Consider the following 17,136-nt stretch of genomic DNA (forward strand, 5'->3'; position numbering starts at 1 on the left):
AGGGAATTATATTTATTTTAAATAGCCAATTTAATTAATTTTACTTTCTTTCCTATAAGCCTTCATTCCCCTAATTGTTAATGCCATAACATTTAAATTTGATAATAGCGTACGTAAAGTAATTCAAATTCTATCTTGAGGAGAAAAATAATGGCTCTCACCTCTGTAGCATGAGCTTCTATTTCTGTACTTGTTGCTGGTTTATGTGGCATAACAGCTTTTACCATTTTATCACTAGTTTTCGATATGGTTTTAAGTAACAGGAGTTTCTGAGCACTGTAAAGAATTTCTACTTGTTAATATCCTTGAATTTTTAGTTTAGTTCTTGTTATTTTAGTTACCACATGAGTGAGGCGTAGTGTGTTAGCATCAAGTTGATGCATTGTCATAATTTGCCCCCCTCGAATTCAAACTCCTGGTGTTTTGCTATTGATTATAGAAAACTAAAGAGCCTCACTACACTTCTGGTCTACCTTTTACCGGTAATTGAAAAAATTATTAAAAAAATTAGCTCTACGAAATTCATGACCACTTTTGATCTTACTTCAGGCTACTTCCAAATAGCCATGAAATCAGAAGACATCAATAACATGGCGTTTATTAAAAAATCAGGTGCTTCTGCATTTTTTCGTACGCCATTTGGACTTGGAGGAGAGGCATCAACTTTTCAAAGCATTATGGACATTATTCTACAGCCTGTCCTCGGGAAATCCACACTAATATACTTAGACGATATCATTATAACCAGTGACACCATTGAGGAACATGTGAAAGATCTCCATGAAGTTTTTTATTATTAAAGGAAGCAGGGTTAACTGTTAATGCATCAGAATGTAAGTCTGCAACAAAAGAATTACGATATTTAGGGTACAAAATTTCAGCTAAGGATATTGAGACTGAAGATTCTAAAATAAAAAAATATCCTCCACCAAATACAGGAAAGAAACTGTCATATTTTCTTGGCACGTCCTCATATTACCATTCTTCTATCCAAAATTTTGCTAATATATGGCTGAAACCTTGTTAGTGTTAAAACGGAAGAAATCAAGGTTTCCGCGGACAGCGGAGGCAAACATGGCTTTTGAACAATTAAAAACAGCTATAATTAATGGCCCAGTGTAAAAATTCCCGGAAGAGGATGAGAAATTAAAGATCGCAGATGATGCTTCAGAATACACCGTGGGTGCAGTTTTAATGCAAAAAGAGCAACCCTTGACATTTTTTAGTAAAACATTAAACACTACACAATGGAATTATACAGTGACCGAATGAGAAATGTTAGTCTTGTTAATGGCAGTTCAGATGTTCAGGGTTTATTTCGGAAAAGCACTTGTTACTGTCTATTCGGTATGCGGTCGTAGGTAGACAATATTTGGGAAAAAATTTAACTCCCAGATTAATTAGATGGGTCTTAAAGTTAAAAAAGCACAACTTAACCGTTTGAGTCCGGCGAAGCGCTATCGCACTTCACTTGTCGTATGCCAAAAATACGGCGCAGCACGATAGCGCTTCTCTTGTTTTGTATCGAGAATGCGAAGATGCTGCTGTTGGTTAGTATACTTTAAAAAAATTATTGAAAATTGAAAAAAAATTATTGAAATATTCAACTGGTTTCGCATCAGGAGGAGAGGCATGCTTTGGTCCAGGTACTTCAGAAAAAGTATTTGATTTGTTCGAAAAAATTGTATCCACAGGTAAAAACTCATCAATAATATCGTCATCGGAGGTACTTGCAGTTACTTCATCATCATCACTGCTATCACTAATAACTCGTAATCTCTTAGAACGAATGATGATGTCACTTCCACTATCACTTTCAAGGTCATTACTATACTCTTCATTATCACTTCTTAGATGTCACTTTAAAATGAATCAGAACTTGACATGGGTTATATCATAATTATCAGTATAACAATTGGTAAAAAAATGAAAACAAATTCCAATTCCTATAAAACAACTGCTACTGATATCACTACAACTGCTCTCAATAATTGCGTAAAGTATACTAACCAACAGCAGCGTCTTCGCATTCTCGATACAAACCAAGAGAAGCGCTATCGCGCTGCGCAGTATTTTTGGCATATGACAAATGAGCGCTTCGCCGGACTCAAACGGTTAATAATTAAGTATACTCCCGACAAAGACAATACCGCGGCCGACACATTATCAGGAATTAAACTGGATGAAAATGGCAATTAAATAAAATATGCTATTTTAATTTCTAAAGTTTTAGATTCCCAGAAAACAATCAATCATTTCTGAGTTGCTAAAGGATCCAGATAACTTTGAACATGAAGACCTTGCTGCAATTAGAAATAGGGCCCAAAGTTAAGAGACTGTAGATGATTTGCTGTTCTATACCAAATCGCTGAATAAAAACCACAAATATAGGACAGTCATTCCAGCCACACTACGGCTAAGCATTTTGCAGGAACTGCACGATGCACAAACGGTTGGCCACTTAGAGGTAAGTGAGGTGGTATATTTTCTGCAACTACAGAAAGTAATGACAGGATATGCCAGGTCCTGTAAAGTATGTCAGTTAATTATTGGCATTAATTATAGCCCAGCCAGGTATCTAAACAGCATTCACATGACTTTTCTGATGAAATTCTTGGAATAGACCTTTTTTTTTTGGCCCTTTTCCCCAAAGCGAGTTAAATAAAAACCGATAACTTTCAGTGATCGCCGATCATTTTCCTAAATGGATAGAAATAATTCCAATAAAGCGAGCATTGGCTAAAATAGTCACAGATGCATTTTTACATAAGTATATTTTAAAGTTTTAAATACTTAAAAGTAATATGTAATAATGGTAAGCAGTTTGTTAATGAAATTTCTTAAAATTTGTATAAAAGGTTTGACATACGGCATGTGAAAATGGTCCTGTAGAGACGATAGGCAAACATCACAGAAATAGTTAATAAAAACATCGTTAAAATAATTAGAAGTTATGTTAAAAATTATCATAAGCACTGGGATGGCTGTATTGATGAAATAGTATATGCTTTAAGAACTATCAAGCATGATATGATCGAGAAAACGCTCACTAAATTATTTCTGGGTAGAAAGATCTTGACACCATTAGATAACTCTTTCTTGTCCAAGAAAGGGAGCTGGAACTTAAACACCCAAACATTCAAAAGCTGACCGATTAAGCTTTGAAGAATTCGGATGTAACAAGAAGGCGGAAAAAATTGTATTATGATAGGATTGCCATGAATCAGATTTTAAATTGGGGGATCAGGTGCTGAAAAGAAAAATTCACTCTGTCTAGTGCACCAGAGAACTTTGTAGCGTAATTCGCCCATAAATTTGAAGGGCTTTATGCCTTACAGCAAACTGTCAGTGTTGTAATTTATATTACTTCAAATTCAGGCGAAAGAATAAAGGCCAGTCCTGATCAATTAAAGCAATATTACGAATGTAAGGACTTTGATGTTTTGAATAGTTTCTTGCAGGCTTCCGAATAAAAAGAGGCTGCACCCTCAACGCCCATTTTTGCCCCACCAATGCTTCAAACACCAAAGAAATAAAGAACAGACCAGGCATCAAGGTCTCAGACAAGCCAAAAAAGTCTCCAGAAGAGACCCCTCCCCTCTTGATGGATGGAAGGTCCAGTGGGAAAAAAATTTAAGGGTGAAGGATCGATCGTCGAGACAAAAGGCCCCAGCTAGGAACAAGGATGGCTGTGCCCTGACAATGTCTCGCAGCAGACAACCGCAGGATATGGCAAAGAGGCAGTATTCAGAAAGGACTGTGCAAACAAGACCGCCAGTGAGTAAAATGAAGAAGAGACGAGTCAAAGCTCAAAACCCATAGCAATGGAAATTTTGTAGTTAGAAAATGCTTATTAATCTGTAACCTTATTATTTTTTTGATAACCTATATCAGTGACATTATAAGGCTATATCTTTTATACAGTCAAAAGTCTTTAATCCGGACTCATTGGGACTCCGGCGATTCCGGATTATAGATCATCAGTTTAAATCCGGTAAGATGGCATGCAGAAATTATAAAGTTAAAAATATGAAATCGTAATTTATGAAATAAAGAGCAATTATGATCTAAAGGGTACCAAAATTTACAAAAAAAAAAAAGCTTAATATTTATTTGTTTACTTTATTAAACATTTCTTTCAACGCGCGCATGCATAAAGCATACATTACGCATAGTCGAAATTAGAAAATTGCAACCAGAAAACTATTTGATGTGTATTCGTGATATTTATAATGACGAGGAATTTGATTTATATCATATCAAAGACCGAGTACATCGAGATGAAATACTACATTTAGTAAGGAATTATAAGCCGAATAAAATAAAAGCATCTGCCCTGAAGATAAGGATAGTGCTGACAGATCAACTTTCAGTTCATTGCGCGACGCGACTACCCCCCCCCCGCAAAGCAGCGTGAAATTGATAAACAGATTTCGGAATGGTTAGAGAAACAAAGGATATGCCTTTATCCATTTTTTGCACAAATTCCACTTTTTGTTTGATGGACATAGAAACATGCTTTCGCTTTGTAGATCCTTTAGCAGCTCCAGAATCGCAAATTCTTTTTGACATAATCGAAAGTTCAAACTTACTTTTATAATATTGCTCTAACAGTCTGCAAATTAGATAATTAGATACTTTTAGCTTAGCTCATACCGTACATTAAACGCGCATGCGTAAATACATTAAACAGGCATGCGTAAATGCATATGTGCATGTGTAAACGCATTATGCTTTTACGCATACACAGAAAATTTGTAGCTTTGAGGTCCGGATTATGGATGTCCGGATTAAAGACTTTTGACTGTATTTAATTAATTAAACATCTAACGCATGATGACACACAAGCAATATTCATAAAAGCATACACAAAAGTACCATGAAACAACATACAAAATTAAAACTAATATATAACAAAACACAAAAATATTCATATATATATATTATTAAAATAATATGAAGGAAGAAAAAAAAATTATCCCTTAATTCAGATATAAGACACATACCTGCGTTAGAATCTGAAATATGTAAGGATGCATCAGTCCCTTCTGATGTCTTTCACGAGCCATACGCATTACTTCCGTAGAAACTTTGGGCAGCACAGGAATGTCTGATAAAGACTGTGATATAGTTTTTGGTTTATCATCATTATGTTTCTGAAAAAAAAAAAGAAAAGATAACTTAATATGCAACAGATCTCCAGAATGGCCCGTTGATTTAAAATGTATAAACAAAACTGAATATATGCAAAATTTGATATGCTAGATGCCAGAAAAAAACTGGATGTTCTGCGTGAAATATAGTCGCTAAAAATAGCTTAATCCAGTAATTTCAATATACAGTAAAAGCTTGAGAAATTGAAAATTCCAGATAATTGAGCGAATAAAAAAATGCAGTTTGTGGTAGAAAAGCCAAACAAATGGGGAAAAAAATTGAGTTTAAAACTGTAAAAAGAATCATTTTATTTGGTATTGACTCAAATATCAAATGCCTACATTTAAATTATGCGAGATTTGAAAGAAAAAAGGGCATTTCAAACTCACATCGCTTCCTATTCGTGCTTCATAATGGAATTTCAAATCTATCTATCTATCTTTTTTTTTTTTTTTTTTTCTTAATTTGATGTTTAAAAAAAGTCTCTAAAATTCAAAAATATTCCACTTACTCAAGCTTTCTGGTGAGCTGAATACCAAATAGTCAGGCTTTTACTATACTGAAATTCCCATTTTTACAAATATCCAATGTAGGAACAATAAATTATTGCTCTAGTCAAAAACGGATTACATAAAACCTATGTAAATTTCCATTCCAGATTATGAACTAAAATGTTCTTTTTTATTAATTTAAGATCTTTAATTCCTATTCATTGTTTTCCTTAAAACTTCATTAATTTAGATTGGGAAAGATGAAATTTCTCCAAAAATTCAGGCCTTTAAAATTGTAAGGGATAGGGACAGGGATTTGTCAAAAAAAAGTTGACAATAAGCTTTGTAGATATGCAAGGATTTAAAAAAAAAAAAAAAAATGAGTTGTAGCAAAGAAACATTCCTTCACAAATTGTACTGTATAAGTCTGGGTCATTCTGCAGCTGCAGACGATGTTGGTACTTATAGAGGGAATGATAAAATGAAGAAAACCAATATTGAATAAATAACAATGGGAAAAAATTATTAATATGAATGCTCACGTCTTCCCTTATTGAAATTTCTAAAAAGCACAGAACTTCAAATAATTCTTACAGTATTTTATTGATGTTAAATATGATTACTACTATCAAAAGACTTTTTTTATGGGCCATATTGACAGCAGGTTTATAGATTTCTCAAATCATAGACAACAAAATTGAAATGGATTATGTGATTCAGGCAATCACATAGGTGCTATCTGTTTGAGCTTCATCCCAGGTTTGACCAACAATCCCAGTGGGATGAAATGTAAGGATCTCGGATCCCTCTTCTCTCATCAACCTCTCACAAAGTAATACAGTACAAACTAGAAATCTTAAAATCCAATTACCATAATGACCTATTATACAGATTTCATACAAACAATTTTTTTTGTGTCACACAATTTAAGAATGGAGAATATGATACTTAACAAAAAGGCAAAAGTGCAGTAATCAGATTTTCTCCCAATTAGCTGAGACCTTTTTTTTTTTTTTTTTTTCTCTTCTTCCCAAAAAACATCACTACTCACAATAATATTCAGTGATCCTACATATTATTTTGCCCTTAAACATCTAACAAAGTAATTGTGCAGTGACAGCAATTTCATATTTTTATAATCCTATATGCAGTAAGTGAAGCGCAATGACTCTTTTATAGTCTGCTTCTTTCAAAATGGGCAATTCAAGGCTGATGCCAAGACTCCCTATTAGCGATTCCAATGTATATAGTCATCACCATGCAGCATGTACTTAGTCCACCTCATGTGTGACTGAAAATAGGGTCAGCATCAGGATTCAACCTGCACACGTTAATGGTGAAGGACGTGTGTGTGTGAGCTCTCCAACAACCACGTGTTTCTTCATTATTGCTGAGTATTTCAAATTGTGTTACGCTTTGAGATTTACTTTAAAGCTGTCTACTTCCCGATGTAATGTCAAACGTGGCTTTGAAGAGTAATTATGAAGATGATACTCATATTCCAGACTGTGATATTGATTATACTCCCATTGAAATGCATTAAGCTCTGAGAAATTTATTATTAATAAGGAACATTATCACATGTTCCTGGAGGGTTTCTGTCACAACTGTGGGAATGACTCTCAGGTTACCCTGTGCTGAGTGGCTTCAGGCAGCGTATCTGACTCTTATAATGATTGAGTAAGGTTGCGTACTCCTACTGCATTTTAATCTCAAACATATTTATTATTAGTACTAGAACTCTACATATAATATATATATATATATATATATATATATACACAATTCATAGATAGCATTGATAGGTATTAAAATAGTCCTCGTAGTGTGAGAAGTCTGTTAACGAAGTTCTCTCTATTTGACAGCTCAAGAGCATTGTAGGTCTCTAGTCAAGAGTTCATGAGCATTTTTCTGATGATATTCCGATGGCGAAAATCTTCAGTCTGAATTAGCCACATATCTTTTAATTTTACAGTGGCATTTTACATCCTCTGATTCGTTATACCTGCAACGATATAGAGGAAAAATCAGATCATTAGCTCGTTACCCCTCCTGAAATCAAGAGGCTTTGACGACAGACACAGTACAGATCATTAAAATCTCATGACACTAGTCCTGAAGTTATGTCTTGGCGATGTCAAAAACATGTCATGTGACACCTCGTAAAGGCTGGGAGCAGTGAACTGCAGGGACCGCACATACAGTTTACTTATCTCTGTGTGGTCCACCGCATTCCTATTAGAAAAAGGAAAATTAATAAACAAGTGGGTTTTATAAATACACAAAACAATTTGGAGGACATTATTGAATACATTCAGAATGTGTGTAATGACTTCTTAAACAAAATCCCTCAGGAGGACGCGAGTCAGCATCGAGCGATACTGGATTTGCAAGTTTCTGCCATGGAAGAAAGACTCAAAGAACTGCAAGGTAAGCGTGAAATTTTTTGGGCACATACTATAATTTTTGGAGGAAAGGCTGCAGTGTAAACGCTACACTTAAGAAAAATGGAGGGGGGAAATAAAATTCTGCAGAAATGCCACATCAGCATAAACGACACAAACAGTTAAATTGCGCATGCCGTGAAAATTATAAACTCAAAATCTGGACCTATGCTCTGATACATGACATATCAGTTAAAATGCATAAAATGAAACCATAACTCAAAAATAAATTATGATAAGAAATGTTGAAAATATACTTACTTCCACGAATGCACTATTTACCCAATAAAGAAGTCCATATTTGTAATACTCATGATACATTATAAAAATATCGCATTATAAGATATAAAATTTGAATGAAAGATGATTTACAGATTTAGTGTTTTCTAAGGATATTATTCCAGCTTCTTTGAACCCTGCTGTTATTGACGATGTTTTCACCGATTTCCACACGCTTCCTATCTACCTTGCAACTTCTTCACAAGGTGCTGTATGCATTTCGCTACTTTTTGTATACGTGTGCAATTCTTCACTTATGTAACACTCCCACCGCTTTTGACTTCAGCTTTGATAGATTTTACAACTGACAAATCGAGTGGTTGTAAGATTTTTGTCAAGCCACCAGGAATTATTACTAAGATCATAGACAGATTTTGACATCTGGTTTCCATAGACTCAAAGAAATGAGAACACATTGAATCCATTATCAACAATCCTTTTGGCTGGAAAAAAGTTCCCTAACGGCACTGGCAAACTTTTTGAAGCCACGTATGCATGATTGTTTTGCAAATCCTCCCACTGGCATTAGTCATTCAACTATGTCATTAGGAAAGTAATAAATAATAATAATTATGTCATTAGTAAATAATAATACTTACATCCCAAATAATTATGTCATTGGGAAAAATCTCCTTTCAGAATAGTTTTCCTTTTAAAAATGATCATCAGCTTTAGCGTGTCACCATTTGTGGCACAAGTTAACACATATGTAAATGGAATTCTTTCATGCCCCGTCGTAAGCACGGATACAGTTTCTGCACAAGTTTCATCAACAATTCTGTTTGCAGAAGAGTCAGAAGCTAACAGCATTTCATCCATATTTATTATCTGCAAAGGAAGAAGTTTTTCCCCTCCCCCCATTAATATCTGTCACATACTGTAAAAAATGTGCTTTTTTACCCTGCCAGTCCATTGGTTTCATTTGCCATAAATTTTACTTGTAAGCAAATTTTTACTGTCGAAATTGCCATTCCTTTTCCTTGTTGCTCTTTTATCTTGTTTGCAAGGTTGTCCTCTAGGTTTGGACACTTCCGAGTACCAATTCTTTTGGCTTGTTCCTGTTGTGGCATATTTTTAAGTTCTTCTTTTTCAGTTCTCCAATGTCGAATACATCTCTCGTCCACATCAAACTCTCGAGCTGCTGCTCTATTTCTAATTTGTTCAGCACGGAAAATTACTTTACGCTTAAAACCAGCAGTATAGCTACTGTGCCATTTTCAAGAATCTCCGGCTTCCTTCTTACTTAAATATCCAACAAGTATTTGCACCAGAGATGATAGGATTTGTATCTGGCAGAATGGCAAGTTGAATCGACTCCTGCTGAAGGGAAATATGTCAGAGTTCATTATTGCAACGCAGGTGGGGTCATGTCCAAATTTGAAGAAAAAAAAATGCAGTAGATTTATAATGGGAAAGGCAGGGGATAAGGATTTATAATGGTAAAGGCAGGGGATAAGGATTTATAATGGTAAAGGCAGGGGCTATTTAAACTGATAAGAATTCTGATTTGAAAAAGAGAATGTTATTGTTCCAAGCTACAGTTTAGGGTGAAGAAGGCACATGTGTGTTTAAGGGAACAAACGTAAACAAAATAAAATTCGCAGAAAGCAACTGAGTGGTCATTTGTGTGGGAACAGCACAAAGGTCATCCAAACTACGTACAATGATATCTTAGAAAATATTTTTCTCAAGCGCCACATCGACAAAAATGCCACAGCCACTGAAAAAGACAACTGCTGTGGGGTTTTTTTCCGGAAATTACGGTTTGTCTACTGAACATTCACGTGTTCAAATTCATTGTAACAAAAATTCTACCATCAATAGCTCTAGAATGATTCTGTTGTTGTTACTAGTGCACAAATTTCCAATATTGCATGTTGTAGAAAAAATTCTGATGCTGACAATAGGGGGAAAATTCAAAATGTTGATAGTTGTAGTAAAAATTCATATGCAACTGTAAGTGCTAAAAAATCCAGTGATGTTAACTTTTATGTAAAATATGGCAAATGCTGTGAAAAAATTTTTGCCTAAAAATTCGGATAAATGTAGTTTGCACCTTGAAAAAACACGTGGTTTGGATAAAACATGGTGACTTTGTCTCCCCGTGGAAAACTGCATGCTTTGCCAAAATTTTAAAAAATAACTGTGATATTAGTACTGAAAATAAATTTTCTGTTTTGGATAATGATGTGCAAACAATCCTACTGATAAGAATACTGTAAATAATGATGCAGAAATTGTTTCTTGGATACTCCAAAGGCAGCCAGAATTAAACAATTATGGTGATACCATGGCTTAAATTTAGCAAATTTGATAATAAACTTAAAGATGAGGCTCATGCTATTTTTACAACCAAAATCAGGGGAAAAGCTCTTAAAATTGTTTCTACTGATACTGATGGTCACAGAGAAATTATAGATCTTTAGAAGTGAATGGTGTGCATGCTGAAAACAGTAAATCAGTTAAGGTAGTTTTCCAAGGATTATTATCTGACACTCTTGTTGATGATATAAAATTCAGAAAATTAATTAAATTCAGAATATGTGCTCCCATGCCACAGATCAGGGTTCAATTGTCAAACAAACCCTAAAAAGAAAATCTGTGATATTCAAAATCTGTTGTGTTTTTAGGTCTCTTCAGAAAGTCACTAAATTAAAGGTGGTGTCTCTTAATGTCATAACTACCAAGGAATGGAAGAAATTTCCATTCCTTGGCAGAATATAAAACTCTTGCCAAGGTTTGTGAAGTATGCTGGTGGCCATATTTGAAAGCAGATAAGAAAATCTTAAATATTTTAACAGTAATTTGGGTCATACAGCAAATCTTTAGCAATGACCCAAAACCCTATAAATTTCAAAATTGGAGCTTGACAAAAACCTGAATTGCATCACGTGATAAGTATGCATAAAAAAATTGGTTCCATATTGTCCATTCTTAAGCAAAAGACTACAAAATTCTGAAAAGCCAGCTGAAAAAGCTAACAGCTAAATTCCTCATGATAATAATACTGAAAAACGTAAGACAATTTTTGTAAAATCCACAGTAACCCAGAACTGACATGAAAAGCATGTTTATGTACAAAAGAAAAACTCAGAAATTATCTCAGGGACTTTCTGCGATTTCTTTAAAATAATAAAAAGTAAACAACATGTTTACCATTTTCAATTCTAAATATTATTACACTATAGCTGGTAGAATGTCAGAGGTCACAGATGATCCGAAACTCATGGATAAGATGCAAGTATTGTTCTCTATCTTCAGGGAAAATTTTTTGTACAAATGCATTCACACATGCAAATTAGTTCTGGTTTTCACATCCATATCTTACTGTAGTTAACGATTATTTTGGATTTTTCGTATAATTTTCAATTCAGCATTTTTGTATTATGTTCACGTTCTTTTTTTGCTCAGTATCTTTTGCTCTTTGATTGTATTTTGTAATGTAGATTATTAATGTCACCTTAAAGTTTCATACTTTTACCACTTTAATTTCCTGTAATTTTCTGTGTGTTATAACAGCTCGAGAGCTAGCTTTTTTATGTTATAAAGGATTCAGCATGCTGCTGTTTAACTGTAACATCTTCATAAATTTATGCATCTTAAAATGCTTTTAGCTACCCTTATTGTTAACACCCTCAGACGTGTTACTTTTGATGTGGGTGGATCACTAAATTTGAGTACCCCATGATGCACCACTATTATCACACATAGCCTTCATTTGTGTACTTTTCATGAAGTGAAACACACTGAATGGAAATGTAGTGAGAGAAAAAAATTAGGCAACACAAATTTGTGCACTGCAAGTGTTGTTCCCAAAGGTGCGAGATAAACTGGTCAACTGAGAATGACAATAAAATTCATTTTTAAAAGTAATATACTACAGTTTACAGTGAAATGCTGCACATACTGGTTTTACTTTGTTGCTGTAGTAAAGAAGAAAGAAAAATTTAATTTCGAGGCACTTAAGCTCCGCTAACAGTATAAAATAGACTCTTAACTTTCTGACTTGATTTAGCAAATAACTTTGTTTGGTCTGCTGTTATTACTATTGTCTTATCAAAATTAAGATCTGTTAAAAATAACATCTCCATCCGACTTTTTTCTACAAACTGTACATAGTTTAATCAGCCAAAGGATATCAAATTTTGTGATCACTGAAATGCAGTTTTAAAATAAATGCAGCAATAAAAATATCAAAAATTCTTGAAACATCTTTCTAATATAAAATCTGTTGTGCTGAGATCAGCATGTTATGAAACAGTGGGTCTGCATATATTTTTGAAAGATACTTGGCATAATTTATGTCCAACTAAAATATTTCATGATGATGATAACCACATAAGTGAATGTTTCCAGGTACGAAGTAAAAAGCAAAATTTTCTGATTAATCGAATATTTAAAGAAATACTAAATGAAGCTGATGCAACTGAAGCCTTTGGTTGGGAAGTTAAAGTTATAGTTGTAGGGTTTATATTCATTTTAACTAACATTTATTTTAAGTTTAAACTATCTTTCCTGTCAAGCCTTACTTTCCCCTGGAACTGCCAATGCCAGAGTATGTAAATTTTAGTAGAACGCGCAAGGATTCAAATTATCAGCGGAAGTATTCTGATTTAAATAGAAAGGAAATGAGTTCGAGGTGTGATATTCTTACTTCACGAGCGCGGAGGTAGTTGGCCAGAAATTGAAGAACCCCGCGTTTTGGCCTGTGTGCTTGCCTGGAAGTAGTGTTAATCGTTCAAGTGATCTTCAAGTTTGCTGAATTAGCAGCGGTATTGTAAAACGCGGTGAGTTAGTTACTTTTAGAGAGCCTCGTAGTTAGAGTCTTGTCTTTAGTTTCTTTTCAGGTTATTATTTTTATTTGACCGCCGAGTTGGCGCAGTCTGTGAGCGTCAAGAGCACGCACTTGTAATTTATTACGTTGAATAAAAAGGACTTAAACCCTTAACAAGACTCTGTCTTTTATCCAGTTTTCACAGTCACCTCTTGGTTGCGTGCAATTTGGAGGCGTGCAACGCTACATTGGCGCCCGAACACTTATCGAACTGAAATGGCCGAAAATTGGATGGAAGCCGCCGGACAACACCAAGAAATGACAAGCCAATTGGAAGGATTTGGATACCTGGTCCAGATTCTGAGAGCGTCAATCAAGCCAAACGTCCATTTCGACGGAAAAAATTCGGTGGCGGTATTTCTAGAAGGTCTAGAAAACCACTTTCAGCTCTACCCTGTTCCTGAAAGAAAAAAAGTTGCCATCGCCACATCCGCACTAAGAGGGCAGGCCGCGCTATGGTGGAAAAATATAGGCAAATTTTTATTAGGGGAATTTGGAAGCCAGACATATACATTTGAAAAATTCAAAAAATCGTTAGTAAAGGCCTTCCCCATAGTGAAAGATCGCACAAGGCTGGAAGCCGAACTATATAGTTTCTATCAACGGGATATAGCAGAATTGACGGACTTTATTCTACGAAAAATTAAGCTGACGGATATGCTGTATGGGAAGAAACCGATGCGGAGATTATGGAAATAATCTTACCAAGATTGTTACCCGCTGTTCAAGACTACTTTGAAATTAGAAACCCAAGCACATTGCAGGAGCTCTTCGAATTGGCGGTGAAGTTTCAAAATCGCGGAATAGCGGAAAAAGCCAGAGGGGCAACGTATTCTCAAAGTACCCGAAGGAAATCTTCAAATGAGGAAACCAGAAATGGAAATCGCTCTTATGGGGGAAAGAGCTATCAAGCTAACTCATCGAAACTCGAAGGTCAAGGCCCAAAAAGAAAATTCGAAAATAAACATTCGCGTACCCAGAAGGCACAGATTGAAAGGAAAGCTTTAAACGAGTAGAGGGGCCTGTGAAAGGGAGGGTCCAGACCCCGGAAGTTTTAAAAAAAACCCTCAAATAGACATTTAAATACGGTCATCGTAAAAAACTCACAGCTACCAATTATACAAGTCCTGGTTGGCGATGTACCAGTAGAAGCCCTCATCGATACAAGAGCAGAAGGAAATTTTATGAGTGAAAATTTCTTCAAAAAGAATTTTTATAGGGTACGATTATTTAAAACCAAAAATACGGAAATTATAGCGGCGCAAGGAAAAACATGTCACTGCATCGGGAAATTATCATTAAACTTACAGGTAAAAGAAGAAAGCCTCAAAGTATTAATTTTTATAGTGAAAAATCTGCAAAATCCTCTTATTTTAGGTATGGAGTTTTTAAGGGCCGCGAGGGCCACATTGAATTTTCAAGACGGTTCCGTGGTGCTGGAGATGGACCAGAGGGTGGTGGAACCTGTAGAGACACCGAAAGTGGACCTTAGCCATCTGAATGACCATGAAAGGCAAGCAATACAGCAAGTGGTGAGTAATTTTTCTAACTTGTTTTCAGAAAAACCAGGAAATTGTCAAATAGTTCAATTAAATAAGATTCAATTAAATGCCGTAAAACCTTGTAGGACTAAACCTTATCGGTACGACAAACAAAAAGACGTAATCATCGAAGAACATATTCAGGAGATGTTAAAGAATAATAATAACGCCCATAAATAGTGAGTACGCGAGTCCAGTCGTACTATGTAGGAAAAAGAACGAGTTTCCTCCTTCGGATAAAAGGGCTTGGAGGTTTGCTATTGATTACAGAAATATTACTAAATTTCCAGTTTACCCTTTCCCGGTTATAGACGAGATCATTAGACAGATCAAATCGACAAGATACATGTCTACTTTGGACTTAACGTCTGACTACTATCAAATAGCTATGAGACCCGAAGACATACATAAAACCGCGTTTATAACAAAATCGGGCACTTATGCATTTTTACGCATGCCCTTTGGGTTGTGTGGGGCATCATTAACATTCCAGAGAGCTATGGACATTGTTCTAAAGCCTGTCCTAGAAAAATCAACTTTTATTTATCTAGATGATATAATTGTAACGAGTAGTACGTTGGAACAACACATTAATGATCTAGAACAAGTTTTTAAATTATTAAAAGAGGCCGGTCTTACAATTAACGGCTCAAAATGCAAGTTCGCAACTAAAGAACTTAAATATCTCGGTTATAAAATTTCGCAAAAGGGTATAGAAACGCAAGATTCAAAAATAAAAGCTATCAAGAATTTCCCACCGCCCAACATAGACAAGAAACTTTCTTCTTTCCTTGGGTTATGTTCTTAATATCGGTCTTTCATAAAAGATTTCGCTAATATTGTTGAACCACTCTTAGTAATCAAAAGAAAGAGAAGTAAATTTACGTGGACAGCGGAAGAAAATACAGAATTTGAAAGATTAAAAGAAGCGCTCATCAATGCCCCTATTTTAAAATTCCCGGAGGGGGACGAAAACCTGGAAATTGCAGCAGATGCGTCGGACTATGCGGTGGGTGCGGTTCTTATGCAAAATAGCCATTTTCTGGCATTTTTTAGTAAAACGTTGAATCAGACACAAAGGAATTATACAGCTACAGAGAGAGAAACATTAGCTGTATTAATGGCTGTACACAAATTTCGAGTTTATTTTGGCAAAGCGCCAGTAACAGTCTTTTCGGATCATGCGGCTGTTGGTAGACTTTACTCGGGGAAAAACCTAACGCCCAGGTTAATAAGATGGGCTTTAAAACTCCAAGAATATAATATCAGAATAAAATATAAACAATGTAGGAAAACAATGTAGCTGACGCACTTTCTCGTATAAAACTGGACGATAAAGGAAATGAACTTAAATGCGCTGTGTTGACTTCAAAAATTTTAGATTCTAGAGATACGATTATCACTGAACTGAAAGCTGATCCTGAATTTAAAAATATCTATACATATTTGAAAGACCCCGAAAGCTTTGAACACACAGATATCGATGCGATAAGAAATAGAGCAGAAAACTATGAAATAATAGATAATTTATTATTTTATACGAAAACAACAAACGAAAATCTTGAGTACAAACCAGTCATCCCAGCCTCGCTTCGATTAAGCATTTTGAAGGAATTACACGACGCGAAAACAGCGGGCCATTTAGGGGTCAGAAAGACTTTAAAAAGGGTACGCGAGGCGGTATATTTTCCGCAATTATACAAAATAGTAATGGCGTATGTCAGGTCCTGCAATCAATGTCAGTTAATAAATAATATTAATTACAGCCCGGCCGGGTACTTAAATAGCATTCGCGCTACATTTCCGAATGAAATTTTAGGCATAGATCTTCTTGGTCCCTTCCCCCAGAGCGAGTTAAATAAAAATCGTTTTCTTTTAGTAATAGTAGATCATTTTTCAAAATGGACAGAAATTGTTCCACTTAAACGCGCGTCAGCCAAAACAGTCGGAGATGCATTCTTACACAGATACATTTTAAAATACGGTGCACCGAAAAAAGTCATTAGCGATAACGGAAAACAATTCATTAGTCAAATATTTGAAAACATATGCAATGGACTTGGCATACGCCATATCAAAATGGTTCCGTATAGACCACAGGCAAACATGGCAGAAACAGTGAATAAAAACATAGTAAAAATAATTCGCAGTTACGTGAGCACACATCACAAGCACTGGGATGGCTACATAAATGAATTAGCTTATGCTTTAAGAACGGCAAATCACGACACTACGGGAAAAACCCCAGCAGAATTATTTTTAGGCAGAAAGTTAATTACGCCTTTAGATAAATTATTCTTTGTGCAACAAAGAGAGCAAGAGTTTAAACACAAAGATGTGCAAAAGCTTATTGATCAGGCGCTTAAAAGCTCGGATACGGCAAGAAATAAGCA

At 35.2% G+C, this 17,136-nt stretch overlaps 1 protein-coding gene across 3 annotated transcripts in view; it reads right to left on the reverse strand.

Annotated features, from left to right (window-relative positions):
• The window catches only part of LOC118185674 (constitutive coactivator of PPAR-gamma-like protein 1 homolog), a 354,891-nt gene that overhangs the window by 112,327 nt on the left and 225,428 nt on the right, over positions 1–17,136 (reverse strand). For all 3 annotated transcript variants that reach the window (XM_085807957.1, XM_085807956.1, XM_085807955.1), the window contains exon 8: positions 5,007–5,156. In XM_085807957.1, coding sequence (XP_085664083.1) covers positions 5,007–5,156 — 150 coding nt within the window. The remainder of the gene's footprint in view (positions 1–5,006; positions 5,157–17,136) is intronic.

Source organism: Stegodyphus dumicola, chromosome X1 (genome assembly GCF_044657685.1).
Source record: "Stegodyphus dumicola isolate Sdum_Otavi_A_Nest chromosome X1, ASM4465768v1".
Classification (NCBI taxonomy): Eukaryota; Metazoa; Arthropoda; class Arachnida; order Araneae; family Eresidae; genus Stegodyphus; species Stegodyphus dumicola.